The sequence below is a fragment of the Thermothelomyces heterothallicus genome (genome assembly GCF_042370625.1).
Source record: "Thermothelomyces heterothallicus CBS 202.75 unplaced genomic scaffold P884_scaffold_1, whole genome shotgun sequence".
Taxonomy (NCBI): Eukaryota; Fungi; Ascomycota; class Sordariomycetes; order Sordariales; family Chaetomiaceae; genus Thermothelomyces; species Thermothelomyces heterothallicus.
This window is the reverse complement of record NW_027192562.1, coordinates 1,552,659-1,568,086: the sequence shown is the minus strand read 5'-3', so window position 1 is coordinate 1,568,086 and position 15,428 is coordinate 1,552,659. Positions and strand designations below refer to the sequence as shown.

Below are 15,428 nucleotides of genomic sequence, written 5' to 3'. Positions count from 1 at the left end.
TTCCGCGCTATGCGAAATGGACGCAGCTCGAGCGGGGGATTGTGTCGGAAGACGGTGTCCTCTTCGTGCTGATACATAAACAACGCTTTGCTGCGTATCGAAGCTGGGTGTTGTATTTGGTGTCGGCGTAGCCGGGTTGATAGCGGAGTGGTCGCGGAAACTCGGTGCGTGAGGGCCGGTCAGATGCAGATTTTTGCTCGTGGGTTGTTCGGAGTTTCGAGCGATGCGGAGAGAGCAGTTCGGGGTGGAACCGGTGGAGGGTTCTTTCACACTGCCCAGAGACGGACGCAGCAGTAGAGGATGCGGAATGCTAAGGGCAGTATGCGATCTGCGGGTTCGCTGTTACAGAGCCCGGAGAATGATAAGGTACGGGGAGGGATGGCTGGTTTAAATTTATTTTCTCTCGACAGATTGCGGAGATATGTTGGTTTGTCAGAGGAAGTTTTCAAACAGTGCAGAAAGAGAAAAAAGCGTGGGAGAATTCCGAGAAAGCTTGGTGGAGAAAAAGGCGAGTGGAATCAGGAACGACCGGCGGGGCTAGGCCTGAGGCAACCGCGCTAAAGTCCGGGCCTTCGTTGCCCCATCGCCCGTTGGGGCTGCAGAGCCTAATGGGGCTCGCAGGGGTAATTACGGAGTTTGCCCCAGGACTCCGCTCGTTATGACTCGGCCTTTACGACGACTGGATGCGCGTGGTCGTGCGAGAGAGAGTCCGAACGCATAATTTTTTGGCCTGCTTGACCACCGGCGGCCGGGCTCTTAAACGGTCGTTTTGAAAGCACGTATCTATCTACAAGAGTAGGCCCAATCCTCCGGAGCAATCCCGACGGATCCGCTTCAAAACGCACCGTCTACCAACTGGTATGCATCTACATGCATGGTATGTATGTACATAAGGTACATACATACCGACATACATACAGAGTACGTTCACAGTGTATTCCGTAGACGCGGCCCTGCTTGCTATGTGCCACAGTGGGCTCAAGGAACCCCAAACCCGAATTTGAAACAGAGCGGGTCAGTGCCGAGCTGGTTGGGCGAGGAGAAATCGGGTCCCAAGACATCATCAGGTTATCGGTCGTCTGGGCGCCGTTTAACATGTGTCTAAAAAGCCAGATTAAGTTTCGCGGGGCTCTTTCGCAACCCGCAAGCACCTCACGATTTGAGCACCACCTGTTAGGCTCGGTTGGGCCAGATATGCATTCGGTTAAAAAATAAGTTAGTGGTCGGGCGAGGTTCGACTCGGGTTCCAGGGCGGCAAAATCACGGCAGAAGCCGGCCGGTCCGGCGCCCGCGGGGGTTGTGGCAGGACACCACTGCAGGGAGGGAGGAGTGCTAATAAGGTTGCTGTGACCGCCCCGGTTGTTGACCAGCTGGCAGGGCCTGACCTACAGAAGCACTGTCGGTCTGGGCTCATGCTTTTTCAGACTTTCCACCCGCTGCATCCAAGGGAACAAAGCGCAGCAGGCACCGCTGACCGGCCGGGCGCGACGAGATCAGCTGATCCGACATGTCCATTTCTTCGGCCGTCATGCTCGCGTCGGGAAGCGTAGTAAAGGTGGAGTAGACGGCCCGGAGTAGCATCTTCATCTCGGCGAGTGCCAGGCTGCCGTGCAATGAACGTCAGCAATTAAACAAACAAAACAATTAACCAGGAAAATGGAGGAAAAAATAAAAGGAAAGAAAGAAACGAAATGAAGAAAAGAAAATGAAAGAAACGAAAAGAAAGATAAAAGAATACTCGTAACCAGCACGTCTCGTTGTTCGCCACAGCATCACAAATCCCCGGGGGGGGGGGGGGGGCGGGAGAGAAAGGGACGGAAACTACGTACTGCTTGCCAACACAGCCCCTCCCGCCATTGGCAAAGGCAAAGAAGAGCCGCTTCCTCTCGGCGTCGCCCTCGGGCTCGAGCCATCGCTCGGGCTCGAAGGCATCCGGGCGGGGGAAGACGGACTGGTCGATCCTGTGGACCGAGTAGGCCTGGCAGCCGACGGTGGTGCCGGCGGGCAGGAAGAAGCCGTCGACGGTGCGGCCGCCGGCGGGCACGGAGCGCGGCAGGGACATGGGGATGGCGGGGAAGCAGCGCAGGCCCTCCATGACGACGGCGTCGAGGTAGGGCAGCCGGTCGAGGCTCGCGCCCGGGCCCGCGCCCGCGCCCGGATGCGAGGAGGAAGCGGCGGCGGCGGCGGCGGCGAGCTCCTCCTGCAGCTTCCTCTGGCGGTGCATCGACGACGGCTGGGAGAGCTCCCACATGAGGAAGCACAGGGCGTCGCCGGTGGTGTCGATGCCGGCGGCCATGTGGTCGAGGCACTCGGCCGCGACGTCCAGGTCGTCGAGGCCCGAGCTGGGACCCTTCAGGCGGTTGAGCAGCGTGAATGGCGCCGCGTCGGTCCGCGCACACGTGTCGAGCACGAAGTCGTCGGCCAGCGGCGTCTCCCGCGGCTTCGCGAAGCGGTACAGGATGCCGCCAAACAGCTTGTGTGCGGTCGGCCAGTAGTGTTGGAACAAGCGGTCTATAAGGGATTGACTGTCAGTGGTTCGGGCTGCGGAGGAAGGGGGCCAGATAACCAATCCCGGGCTCGGACTTACTCTGCAGGCTGTCGTCAAAGGTTACCTCGCGCATGATCTCCTCGTCCTTGCTGCTCAGCAGCGAGTCTGTCCCGTTGGGGTGGAAGAGGTGATGCGTGATACAATCGAAAGCGTACGAGTGCAGGCCTGGGTGAGCGCGCACGGCCGGGTTAGACGCGGACAACACACAAAGGTTGTTCACTTTTCTCTGGCGAACAGGTAACCAACCAAGCTACAGCGGCCCCCCAGTGTCAGTATCTCTGATGCCGTACTCGTCGCAGAGGAGCAGACGCACATAGATATCAACGCTTCCGCCCATGGACCGGAAGCACCTCTGAACGAATTTGCTCGCACGGTTGGCGATGCCATCGAGGGATGGTGAGCGAACAATGTTCGTATTGGCGTAGCGGTCGGCAAGGATCCGCTTCCTCTTTGCATGCTGCCAGCAGGCCCGAGACGTTAGGTTCCGTGCCAGATAGACTACCTTCCAACATTGGTAAGGTTGGGGGTTTGGAGGAAAGGAATTGGCTCACATCGTCCTTATTCAGGGTGGTAAACATGGTTCTATAGGGAGGTTCCAATCAGTCCCAGGTCCCCAAACCTGTCGCTCTTCATTCCCCCCTTCTCCCCCCCCCCCTTCCCCTTCTGGGTGACCTGGACCGGACCGCTTACCTTCTCCCGTAAATCTTAAACATGTCATAGAAGTCGGTCTTATCATAACCGCTGCCCCCAGAGCAGTAGATCTCCTTGACGGCGGCGGCCGAGGCAAAGACGACCTCGTTCGGGGCGATGCGGACTGCAGACCCGTACTTGAGGTGCATGGCGTGGACATAGCGTGTCCGATTGGCCCTGAACTCATGCCACTTCAGGACCAGCGTCGTGAACCTGGCATACCACGGCCCGGGGATCTTGTTCAGCGGCGAGGTGAGGGCCCTTTGGAGGGCGTGGACGGCAAGGAGTACGAGAGCGAAGGAGAGGAGGAACGGGGAGAGCATCATGACTGCCGAGGTGGTCCGTATATCCAACAACAACAACAGCGGCAACAATAACCATGACGACGTGATGTTCCTCCGGTCACGGACGAGATGCTTATTAGCTAGCCTTTTGGGGTGGCCCATGGAGGGCCACAGGGATGGTCTGCTAGGGTTGACGTAGTCCCGGAGGGGTAATCCGGGGTGCACGGGCCCGCAGCGCCGGTATCAGTGCCGGATGTCCGGGGCTGGCAGGGCCTGGGTTGGGTCGGGTTGGGTCGGGTCTACAGGTGACCAACGCGATAGTACACGTAGATATATATATATATGGATATCACTATATGGATATCACATCTGCTGTGATAGTCCAGGGCGGTCTTTTGAGATACAGGAATTGGATTCGGAGGCCGGATTCTCGATAGCTCGACACGGAAAAGGCTCTCGGTACCCTTATTTACGCGCGACTCGCTGGCAATTCAATCTGTTCAGTGCATATCATATGTATGTAACTTGTATCGACCCTCCGAGAGTTATCTTGCCGGCGGCGGGTACTCCTTGCCGTCCTTCTCAACCTTGGGCTCGCAGGTGCACCACTGCTCCTCGGGCACGTTTGCAAAGACGGAGGCCACGTGGTTGCCGCAGCCGCGCCAGGTCTGCTTCTCTGCGGAGTGTGAGCACGGGACGTCTGCAAAAGTGCAACGTGCACAACAGGGGTGGAAGTCGAGAGAGGCACTTACTGCAGGTCGAGCAAATTGCGCTCATGCACATGGTGAGAGATTAGCCTTGGAAGAGTTGCTGTGTGGGAAGGAGCGGCCTAAAAACAGATGCGAATCTCTCAGCTCGACGCGATTTCTGGAACCGATGGAGTGGCCTAAACGAGCAGGCCACGCACTAGTGATTAGTGATATAGCAACGTTCTCCCCTTCCGTTTGGTAGAGTAATGCGGGATAGTTACCAGTCGCCGATTGGATACCCTTCGGAGGGTCCACGCTATCACTGTCGCCGATAGCAGCGGGGCTCGGCGGACCACGTCGGCGGGGTCGTGTAACTAATTACACGCATTACATTACACTACGCTCGTATCTCGGAATTCCCCGATCGCCGAGTCCCGCGAGATCCGGCCGACTCGACTTCTCCCCGTCTACTCCGTAGTTATATGTGATCCGTAATATACCGTCTCTCACCTTGTCTCCCCGAGCTGAGCCAAGAACCGGGCCACGCGGTCAAAAAGCCACTGCTGCCCGGCCTCGTTGTCCACCCGGTGGTTTGCGCCGGGGATAAGCCCACTGAGGTCGCTCGCAATGCCCGGTTTGCAGAAGCTCTTCCACTTGTTGACCAAGCCCGTGACGTCGGCCTCTGGAGACACCCATTCATCCTTCTCGGAAGGAACAATCAGGACGGGCTGCTTCAGCTTGCCCCAGATTTCCTCTAGCTTGCTGTCGGGAAGGTCCGACGAGAAGTAGTCGTCGTCGCCGCTTTGCAAACATGATTAGCCATCTGAGGTCGAAGGGGAGCGAGGACACGCGCAGAAGTGTAGATCTAATACATCGGCAAATCAGAAAGTAAATAGAACAAAAAAAGAAAGAAAGAAAGGAGATGAGAAAGGAAAAAAAAAAAAAAAGAGAGAGAGCAAAAACTCACCCAACCCCGACCAGCGAAGCCCACCGGTACGCAGTGACGGGGGTGCCCCTCCAGCCCTTCGGCATCACCTCCTTCTCCATCACCTCCCCTCCCTTCCCCTCCCTGACCATCTCCTCCGCGACCCTCAGCGACCGCTCCACCTCCGCTCCGTCCTCCGACAGCCGGACCGCCTCCCGGTCCGACACGGGGCCCTGCAGCACCAGCCCGTCCACCCACGTCTCCTCCTCCTCCTCCTCGCCCTCCTTCTTCCCCGCCGCCGCGTACCCCGCCCGCACCGCGTACTCGAGGCAGTCCTGACACCCCGTGCTGTGGCCCATGAGCACCACCTTGTCCACGCCCGGGCCGCCGCGGCGGAGGTAGCGGACGAGGTCGGCGATCTCGCGGGCGTCCTGCGCGAGCGACGCGTGCCCGTACCCGCAGAACGCGCTCGACAGCCGCGCCTCGAACACCGCGTACGAGCCCGCCCCGGCGAGGTGCTCGGCCAGTCTCCGGACGTAGGGGATCGTGTGCGGGCCGTCGCCCAGGCCGCCGATGAAGACGAGGGCGTTTCGCGGCGGTTGGGCCGCTGACGTTGTTGTTGTTGTTGACGATGATGATGATGATGATGATGGCGAAGAAATGAGGTGCTCGTAGGTTTGGACCGGGCGCGGGGCGGGCGAGGAAGACGAGGATGATGACGACGGGAGGTAATGGTGAACTCTGACGGGATAAGGAGCGGGAACCGGTCGGTTAGTTGTGATGGGCATCTTGGGCGGACGAGGGAGACGGGATCTCAAGAGGCAAATGGGTTTCTCAAAAAAGAAGGGCTTGGGAAAAATATGTTGGTGGGTTGCGTGTGCTTTCGAAAGTCGAGGAAGGCGAACCTGTATGGGCGGCGGAGAGCTGAGTGGGTATTTACTTGTCGTTTAGCGTTTAGGATTCTCTTATATCCCCGGTGTGAAATATTCAACCTGATATTCTACAGGCACTGTAAGCCGATGTGAGAACTGCGGGGCGCGGTAAATCAAGCTGATAGGCAGGCAGCTTTCATAGTACTCCGTACATACGTTCCAAACCACCCCCCCCCCCCCAATATTAAACCTAAACAGTAACTACAAAATCGTTCGCATGATGCAAGCTCGAGTCAACACCGCCGAGCCTTCAGACCAATGCAAAGGATGAAAGCCGCCCAAACAAACACGCAGGGAGAACCGGACATTGCCGGCAAGTCGATTCCTATGTGCCCGTGGCTGTAATGTTGGTACTGTACCGTACCGTCTAGCAAGATGAATCCCACGCCGGCTCTCGTGCCAACGACGATCGACCGTAACCCCTCCTCCCCCCTTTGACCGGGTCTACCACCCCCTATCCCGTTCGTTAACACCACCCGCCCAGTGGGAGACTAGTCTATTATTATTCCAAGTTATGCTCTCTCACAGCCTAAGAGGTTGAGCTCAAAAAGTACACCTCCTCTGCCTCCATCCAGAGTCATCTTATCCCCCACCCAGCACGCAGTGACCAAAACACATCTCATCTCCTCCCGCTACCAATACCGGCCCCCGTATCCTCGGCCGCCAGATCCCGCTCCACCATCTCGATGGCCCCCAGACTTGGAAACCGCCTCTGGAAGTCCCGAATGTAGTCGTCCCTTTCCGCGGCCGTCATGCTGAGCAGCGCAGACCCTTGTCCGCCGGGGAGATCCACCGCCAGGAGCGCCTCGGTCGTCCCGGAAGTGCCCGCACCGCCTCCCCCGAGAGGCCCGCTCCGGATCAGGGTTGACGAGATGCTGCCAACGCCGCCGCCGGCACCACCACTACCAGCAGCAGAAGCCCCCCTGGAGCTAACGTTCGGCACCAGCGGCGCCTGTTTCGTCGGCGACGGCGGCCGGCCTCCGCCGGTGACGGTGGGAAGGGCTTTGTTTAGGTGCGTCGGCTTCGGCGGGGCCAGGGGCCTGTTTCCCGCGGTCGACGAGGCGGTAATCGGAGCGGCAGTGCGGCCCGTGATAGAGGGTTCCACGACAGACGATGACGACGCCGGCTGTGGTCGTGGCTGTTGTTGTTGTTGTTGTTGTTGTTGCTGCTGCTGCTGCTGCTGCTGTCCGCCAGTGACCTGCTGTTGCCCGAGGCCGGTGGCCGGTTTCCGTGGCACAGTCGGCTTTCCGCCACCCTCATTCCCGGACTGCTTAGCGGAAGCGGAAGCGGCAGCGGCAGCATCCGTGTAATGCCCGTACCCCTGTGCGGTGCGCGACACACTCGCCGACGAACGGGTGCTCTCTTCCAGGAGGCTCTGGACCTTGTTCTGGATCGATGTGACACGCGAGACGCCGCCGATGCTCTTGGGTGGAGGGATCGGCGGGCCGCCGGCGCCGCCACGTTGGCTGACGCGCTGTCGGTACTCGGCCTGGGCGGCGGCCACGCGGGCTTCTTCCTGCGCCAGCATGCGCGCCTCCTGCTCGCGGCGCATCTCGGGCGTCAGGTCTTCCCAGTCTGGCGGCTGGCCGTCGTCGCTGCGGCCGTCAGTCGCTTCGGAGCCGGCAATGGGCGTGAGCTGGAGGCGGTCGTGGTCTTTGAGGGGAGAAGGGGTGCGTTGCGCGGACGGCCCGCTCGCGTTGCCTTCGAACCGCTTGAAGGCGTCGCCGAACTTGCCGGCAAGGATGTTCTTGGTGCCAGCACCAAGAGACGAGAGGCTGGCTCGCTTGATATGATGCTTTGCGCCCTTGTCCTTCTTCTTCGATTCCGAATCCTCCATCGCGCGGAGGAAGTCGACGTTGGATTCGATGTTGGTGTCTTCGACCGGGCTCGGGGGCAGGCTCCGCTCCAACGAATGCCTCGGCGACGGCAATGCTGGAGACTTCGACCTCGACTCCTGCTCGCGCAGGAAGTCGAGGTTGGACTCGAGGTGTGTGCTGACGGGCCTCGGTCTCATGGCGAGCCGCGACTTTGGCCCGGCCGGCTCCAGTTGCTCCAAGCTGGGCCGCCTGCCTTCTAACGATGGCCTTGAGGAGGAAGGGTGACGCACGTGAGTCTGCTGGGCTGCCGCGCCGTGGAACGAGGGGGTCCGAGAAACCCCCGCTTCCCCAGGCGGTAGCGAGGTCTGGTTCGTAGCAGATACCCGTGGGAGACTGACTGCTCGGTGCCGCTCATTAGGCGGATACCGTTGGAATTGGGGAGGCACGGGCGCTTGCTCTAGGATCGGGGACGTCATCGTGCCTGTCGACACCATCACGGGTTTCGGAGGCAGCTGCGACGTTTGTAAAGAGAGGGCCTGTAGCTCGGGCGTGCTCGAGATGATGGCCGACGCACGGCTAACTTCGGGCTGTTTCAAAGGAGCACTGGCGGGTTTCAGGGGAGGGGACATGACCGACGGACTTGCTCTGCTAAAATCGGCAGACTGCCTCGGGCTCGGCACGGCAGGAGCAGATGACGAAGGAGGTTTCACCTGGAAAGCCTCGTCCGCTAATCTTTCGGCCACCTTCTGGGACAAGTCCTTTGGCTGCTGTGGAGGGTTGGCAAGGCTGTCGTCGAATTCGAACTTACGCCCCTGGTCGTGCAGGAGGGTGAACTGGTCCAGAGTGGGAAACCTGGACGACAGTTCGTCTCCGCCTTTTATGGGACCCCTGGCATCGAGAGCAGCGAAGGGGTCGCCGTCGGTAACCTTGCCAGGAGAGGGACTAGGCTTGTTCGGTTGCGGCGAGTGGGCGGCGGGTAGCCTACCCCGGCGCATGCGCTCGACCTCGGGAATGACCTGCTGGGGCTGCGTTGTCTGTGGGGAGAAGACAGCGCCCACGGAAGGCGGCGACTTGGGTCCGTGGGGCTCGGGGAGAGGCTGGTCGTGCCGGTGGAAGTCCGGTTGTGACCTGCTCGAGTATATCTAGAAGGGGTTAGTCTTGCGGTTCGTGGTCTAATATCATCTGACGTCTTTCCACCACCACTCACATCTTTGATGGGAAGCTCCCGACCTTGCATGCCGCAAGCCTCACGGAGTACCTGGTAGATGTTGGGCCTTGCCTGCGGGTTCTCTTGCAGCATCCACGCTGCTCATCATCAGCAACCAAGCGACGCAACGTTTATGCCGTGCATGCTTACCTATGAGCCCCTTCAGTCTATCAGAGAAGACGGGGTGGCTGGGGAACCTGTAGCTCGCGTTGAGAATGGCGAGCTGACCCTGGTCCTCGAACGGGGTCGTGTAGTAGCACAGCTTGTACAGCAGGACGCCGAGCGCCCATATGTCGGACTTCTCGTCGATGGGTTGCTTCCTGTAGACGTCGACCATCTCGGGACTCCGGTACTGCATAGTAGTGTGCCTCTGCACGTCCTCGTCCGTGGCACGGCACTCGGCGGGAGTGGTGGGAGCGGGGCGTGGGGGGGCGGCGGAACCAAAGTCGCAGAGCTTGAACTTGCGGGCGGAACCGACGACGGTGATGAGCACGTTCTCGACCTTCAGGTCGCGGTGCAATAGCGGGGGGCGCAGGTAGTGCATGCAAGCGACGCCCTCGGCGACGTCGGCGAAGATGTGGAGGATCTCGGGCTCCGTCAGACGGTGTTGAAGGCGCGTGTTCATGAAGTCGATCAGGCCGCCGCCGTTGCAGTACTCCATGAGCAGGAAGACCTCGTAGCCGCCGCCCCGCAGCTCCGAGGCGTGCGAATCAATGTAGGTGACGATGGCTCGGTGGCCCTTGAGTCTTTTCATGGTCTCAACCTCGGTGCGCATCCCCCGCAGAGCCTCCTTGTCGGGAACGGCGACCCGCTTCAAAACGGCCTGGTCTGTCCCGTTGACGGGCGCCGGCAGTTTGACCAGGTAGACGTGTGCGAACCCGCCCTCAGAGAGGTACTTCTGGATCACTACCCGATGGTTTCCCACCTGGATCCTAGTCCCGGGCGCGAAAGTACCGGCTGGGGCGCCAGAAGCCCCCGGCGCGGGGGCGGCGTAGGGCGCCCCGTAGTTTGCGGGCCGAGGCGCCACTGCGGGCACCGCCTGACCGTACGACGCCATCTGCAAACGCTATCTCGTATCTGCGACAAGTGCGGGAAATGTCCGATGTCGACGGCGTCGTTGTGTGGGTATGATCGGGGCGCAGGCGCGAGAAATCGGGTGCGATACCTAAAAAAAAAAAGGGGGGGGAGGGTCGGAGGAGAGACGGAAAGGGGAGAAGAATGACTTGAGAGGCGGAAGCGGGAGGCGGGCTCAAGTCATCGAAGAGAGCGTCGTCGTTCGGGGAATTCGACTCACAATACAGGATGCATGGCCGTAGACCTCGAACGACTTGGAGAGAAAAGACGCGATTGGAAGTCGGAGGGGACGCGGAATGACGACGAGCAGTCTCGGGCCAGAGGCTGAGTTTCACGGTTCACCGTCTAACCATGCCAGGCACGCTACCGTACGCAGTACCATGCGGCCGACACCCTGCGCTGGCCAAGTGGGGCCAGCTGGCTTTCACGGTTTGGACTAGTTCGACCCACTGCGCTGAGCGGTGAATTCGGCTGATTGAAGCCAACGTCAAGCTTTCAGGCACCGACCTGGAAGGTGACGCCCAGCTGTGGTTTGGACACGCCTTCCATCTGAACCTCGGTTGACACTTCATATTCCGTACATTGAATCTATTTCATGTCTGCCTAAACTTACGAATCCCACAGCGCTTATTTTGCTTAAAAGAGAAAACGAGGCGAGATTCAGGCTTTGTTCCCAAGATGCGCAGCGCCACCTTTTCCGTCCTAGCGATGAATTCTGCTCCGTATGAGACAAGAAATTTTCAGCAGAGGATAGAAGCGGGCCAGGAGCCAGGAAGGATGCCCAGAAGTGCTGAAACAGAAGGGTATTATTTTAGAGCGAGCAGTGAAGGATGAGGACGGCAACCGGCGCAACCTCAAATACACATGTGGTACACGCGAAATAGTGCGGATCCAACTTGGGCGGAGCCGTTAATATCCAAGTGAGCACCTCGGGTTGGATTGCCGTGCTCCCCATGGCAGTTCCCTGCGCCGTCTGCCTCGTTGTAGGTTCACTATTTGCCATCGGAAATCGGATGAGCGGCTGGGAGTTCGTTGGAAGGTCGGGCGGACGGTGTTCTGGTACCCTTATGACCATCCAGGTGGGAATCTATTCGTGGTTTTTTGTTCGGGCTCAGGGAGAGGCTCGGCCCGGATGTTTTTCCCTTGACGCGTCCTAGTCGAGATAGACCTCCATGGCATGTTGCGCCTGTGGGCTAGGCTGAATGACGGCTTGAACGGACGGGAGCGGGGTACCTAGTCAGCTGGCCGCCTTACCTCCCCTACAAAGAGTGTGACCTGAACGCCAGACCCCGTGCCATCAGATGGCCCGCGTCGGCGTAGAACAGAATCACGTACGATATGTCCACAGAAACTAGCTACCCCCTACCTGCACTGCTTGGCCGCCCTCGACGCTCGCGAACCGAAAGTCGAGCCCCTCCACGACCGGCGTCGCCCGTCCCCGGACCATCCCCCGCTCGTACAGCGCCAGCCAGACGGCATCAGAGTTGATCGTCTCCAGCGCCTCCTTCAGCTCGCCATGCTGCGGTAGCACATCCACCACCAGCCCCAGTATGTCATCAAACATGTCGTCCTCTACCCTGACGTACGCAACTATGGCCGTGAGCAGCCCCACCGCGGCCTCCCACACCTGCGACGCCTGCGCGAACCGGCCCAGCGCACCGCCCGAGGAGGACGACGTGCTTTCCACCATCCTCATCCCCTCCCCGTCCACACCGTCCCTGGTGGGTACTAATATCCCCCCTCCATCCGCGATCCCAAACCCCTTCCTCCCAGCATCACCACCACTGGCGGGAGAGGGAAGCGCCCTCCCCGCCCCGCGCCGCCTCCTCGCCATGGCCTCCTCCTTGACCTTCCGAATCCACCCGCTCAGCGACCCGGCCCCACCCGACCACTCGCTGCGGAACCGGCTGGAGAGGAAGTCGCCCGCGGCTCGGCAGAGCGCCGCCATCGCGCGGCACGCGGCCACGGCGACGAACGGCTCCGGGTCCCGCAGGCGCGCTAGCACGACGGGCCAGACGGCGTGCACGAGGGGCAGGAAGGCGTTCTCGTCGGGCGCCAGGGCCGGCCCCGCCGTCGCGACGAGGTCCAGCAGGGACTTGCGCAGGGTCGGCGTCGGCGAGGTCAGGTGGTGCTGGGTCAGCGAGACGATCTGGCTGAGGAGGGCGTAGGTCGGCGTCTTGGACTTGTCGTCGGGGGTGTTCCGGTCGGTTTCGGACACGCCCTTGGCTTGTTCGGCGTCGGCATCGTCGTCCGCGCCGGCATCGGCGTCGGGGTTAGTGAGTTTGTCGAGCAGGGAGCTGGCCTCGTCTTTGGTGGGACCCCACGGCTGCTTGGGGTGCGGGATGAATTCCGTTTCCTCTCGTTCTTTGCGTGAGCGTTCCTCGCGTTCCAGGCGAGCCGTGAGAGTCTGCAGGATGCCCGTGATTCCGGAAGATGATGGTGGCCGTTTTCGGTGATCGACGGATTTGGTGCTGCCGTCTTCGAGGAGGAGCATGTCGGACTTGACGCCCTGCGTTACCACCTCGGTTAGGACCGAGAATAGGCTCTCAACAAACGCGGGATAGCCGTGGTAGTTGTCGAGGGCGGCAAATATTGCGGCGACGACGTCGTCTAAGTAGGGTAACAGCCTCGGACCGGTCAGCCGGATCACCATGGTGAGGACTTTGGTAGAGGCTGGTGTGATGTCAAAGGTGTTGAGCCTGAGGGAGATAGAGTTGACCATGTAGTCCGCGTTATCGACAATCAGATCCGAGACGCTCCCGTAGCCGCAGGAGGCGGCGATAATGTTTAGCGTGGTGATGGCGTGCGCCCGGAGCTGCGGTACCCGCGAGCCAAGGAACGTCGTGACAGGGTATAGCACGTCGATGAGCTCCGGTCGGAAGTCGCTCTTCAGACGCGAGGCGGCGAATGCTGCCACCTCCAGTGCGATGGCCTCCAACCGCCAGTCCGCCTCGACCGAGTCCGAGTGCGCGGCCAGGACGGAGACGGAAAAATCGTAGAGTTCCCGGAACGCCTCCTCCTGGTGTCTCGATTCTCCGAACGAGGACAGATCGAGCAGTTCATCGAGTTCTGAGGATTGTGCATAGGTTGCCTTTAGCAGCTCAAACGACAGCCACAACGAAGCGATCCGTTCGACACCTTCCGAGTCCCGGACGTGGCTTAGCATCGTCGTAGCGACTTTGACTTGCTGTGCCGTGGAGCCAATGTTGGATATGAGCGAGTTGATCTCCATCCTTGTGGTCTTTTGGCCCTCCAGATTCAGGAGGACGGGGCTGTATGTTGCCAGCTCCGTCCCCGACCTCACCAGGTCTCCGCTGCTTGTCAATGCATCTGCCGCTGCGTCGTCTACGATCTTGGGCTCTTTTGAACCCTTGACCAGCATAATGATACTGTCCCGGAGCGAGTCCCCCAGGGCGATATCGAGCGTGAAAGAATCCATGTGCAGGGCGGCGGCCAGCTTGCTGCCTCTCAAAATACTCCTGATCGCCAGCTGCCTCACCCGCTCATCGCTCGACTGCATGACCCGAGGGAGGCCGGTGACCCAATTGTACAGGGCTGACTTGATGCTGTTGCCGAGTTCCGGATGGACGCTAGCAAGGTCTTGAAGACTTGTTTGGAGACGTGACTGGGTGGTGTCTGGGTCCTCCAACATCATGGCGGTCTCGACAAGGATTAGCTGGCAGTTAGCAAGGGAGGAATGGCATTCGTCGAGTAGTGTGATGCAAAAGCTGTGCAGGGCGGATTGCACGTCCTCTGATTCATGTGCCCGCAGCTTGAGAACGGCCGACAAAGCAATCTTGAGCTGGGAGGCGGTCGCCTTGAGCCAGGAGGGTGTCAGGAGTCCCGAGGAGGATGAACTTTTCGGCTCTGCTGTCACATTGGGATCTGTTTCGCCTGTGCTCTGCAGCTCTCTGAGAATGGATCTAACTTTGATGTCGCCGAGCACAGTGACGAGAACCAATTTGAGAACTTCGAGGGATCTCTGCAAGACCCGTCTCTGAGTCTGATTCGCCTGGGGCGGAGACAGGACTTTAGCGAGGGCCGAGACCGTGCCGGGCAGAACCTGTGCCAGGACGGCGTGCTGCTTGATGGTGGTGAAGACGGCCCGTAGACATTGCGCTGCTTCGAGTTGAATCGCAGGAATCAACCCATCGGTAATCCCCTCCAGCATCACCGTGACACTCAGGTCGAGTGCCTGTATCGTTTCATTTTTCGACTCGGGCTCGGACCCGGACTCGGACGGTGGCGCGGAGAAATGGGACGGCTGAGCAATGCTCACCAAGGCCGCGAGCGTGCGGAAGCCCTCGATAACGGTTTCCTCGGGTACATCTTTCTTTGGCTGGCCCGGAACGCCGCCGATGACGAAGGTGAGAAAGATCAGCAGCTGCTGGAAGAGCTGCGGGGACGCCTTGGCTTTCCAGCCATGCTGGATGAGCAGCCGGAGCAGGCGGATGACGGTCTCGGTTACCCGCACGGAGTACCGGTCCCGACCCTTGAGGAGGTGGGAGAGCGGAAAGAAGACGTAGTCGGCGAGTTTGTCATCCAGAATGGTGTCGTCTCTGCCTGCTTGCAAGGTCCAGAGGCTGATGAGCGAGTCGAGCAACCGGAGGACTTCCTTGGAGTCAACAGCCTTGTCTTTCGGGACGAGAGCAAGCTGGCTAAGAGGGACGCAGACTTTCTTGAGCTGTTGGGTGAGTTAGCGATCAAGATTACTGAACGGGTTGACAATAATGGTTAAGTAACTAAGTCGACTGATGAAAGGAACAGAGAGATGCGACGGGCGAGGACTGACTTGCTGGAAGAACTCCGTCCGCTGATCTGAGGAGGGAGCCGTCGCCATGGTTACGGCCGAGAAAGCCCTTGGCACGAAACCATCGCAGGCGTGCAGTTCATAAGCCAGATTTGGTCAGGCCAAACCCGATGTGGTTGTGATGAGACCTTCGATACAGATTACAAACCCTTAGCGCGTATCGTAGCCGGTGGAAAGTGGAAACCTTTAAGCAAAGCAATGCTGCCTTCTCCAGTTAGTTAGGTCTTCGGGTGACGTCAACCACCAGGTATTTTTTTTTCTCGTCCGTTACTTTTGAGTATCAGGCTGAACTTAATAGTGGATGGCGGTGACTGAAATGAAACATATTATTATATGAGCTCCTTGCAAGGAAAGCGGTAATACGTCGAAGTACTGGACCAAGTTCGAGTGCTCAGCAATCAAGCCACTGGCGTTGCTGATGCCTTGTTGTCGGGAGGTTCCACTGCAGGACC

General features: G+C 59.5%; 6 protein-coding genes across 6 annotated transcripts; all 6 read right to left on the bottom strand.

The window, feature by feature from the left end:
• Positions 1 to 1,410: 1,410 nt before the first annotated feature.
• P884DRAFT_190257 (cytochrome P450) lies at positions 1,411 to 3,561 on the bottom strand (the record flags this gene model as incomplete). The annotated part of the gene is made up of 6 exons (XM_069437502.1): positions 1,411 to 1,603; positions 1,830 to 2,511; positions 2,588 to 2,713; positions 2,858 to 3,005; positions 3,100 to 3,130; positions 3,239 to 3,561. 6 exons carry the CDS (start codon positions 3,559 to 3,561, stop codon positions 1,411 to 1,413), a joined length of 1,503 nt encoding a protein of 500 aa, XP_069301776.1.
• A 506-nt stretch (positions 3,562 to 4,067) lies between these two features.
• P884DRAFT_295887 (uncharacterized protein) lies at positions 4,068 to 4,305 on the bottom strand (the record flags this gene model as incomplete). The annotated part of the gene is made up of 2 exons (XM_069444367.1): positions 4,068 to 4,198; positions 4,275 to 4,305. 2 exons carry the CDS (start codon positions 4,303 to 4,305, stop codon positions 4,068 to 4,070), a joined length of 162 nt encoding a protein of 53 aa, XP_069301775.1.
• Positions 4,306 to 4,717: 412 nt separating this feature from the next.
• Positions 4,718 to 5,924, bottom strand: P884DRAFT_189049 (uncharacterized protein; the record flags this gene model as incomplete). Its single annotated transcript, XM_069437407.1, has 2 exons — positions 4,718 to 5,012; positions 5,179 to 5,924. The coding sequence occupies 2 exons, from the start codon at positions 5,922 to 5,924 to the stop codon at positions 4,718 to 4,720; spliced, it is 1,041 nt and encodes a 346-aa protein (XP_069301774.1).
• Positions 5,925 to 6,687: 763 nt separating this feature from the next.
• P884DRAFT_190619 (uncharacterized protein) lies at positions 6,688 to 9,122 on the bottom strand (the record flags this gene model as incomplete). The annotated part of the gene is made up of 2 exons (XM_069437525.1): positions 6,688 to 9,027; positions 9,093 to 9,122. 2 exons carry the CDS (start codon positions 9,120 to 9,122, stop codon positions 6,688 to 6,690), a joined length of 2,370 nt encoding a protein of 789 aa, XP_069301773.1.
• Positions 9,123 to 9,237: 115 nt separating this feature from the next.
• On the bottom strand, positions 9,238 to 10,149 carry P884DRAFT_178524 (serine/threonine-protein kinase ppk30; the record flags this gene model as incomplete). The annotated part of the gene is made up of 1 exon (XM_069437327.1): positions 9,238 to 10,149. A coding segment is annotated over one exon (912 nt), but the record flags the coding sequence as incomplete, so codon positions are not given.
• Positions 10,150 to 11,379: 1,230 nt separating this feature from the next.
• Positions 11,380 to 15,284, bottom strand: P884DRAFT_304962 (armadillo-type protein). The gene is made up of 2 exons (XM_069445083.1): positions 14,959 to 15,284; positions 11,380 to 14,850 (listed from the first exon to the last, which is right to left on the bottom strand). The coding sequence occupies exons 1-2, from the start codon at positions 15,004 to 15,006 to the stop codon at positions 11,518 to 11,520; spliced, it is 3,381 nt and encodes a 1,126-aa protein (XP_069301771.1). The 5' UTR covers positions 15,007 to 15,284; the 3' UTR covers positions 11,380 to 11,517.
• Between the last annotated feature and the right edge of the window lie 144 nt (positions 15,285 to 15,428).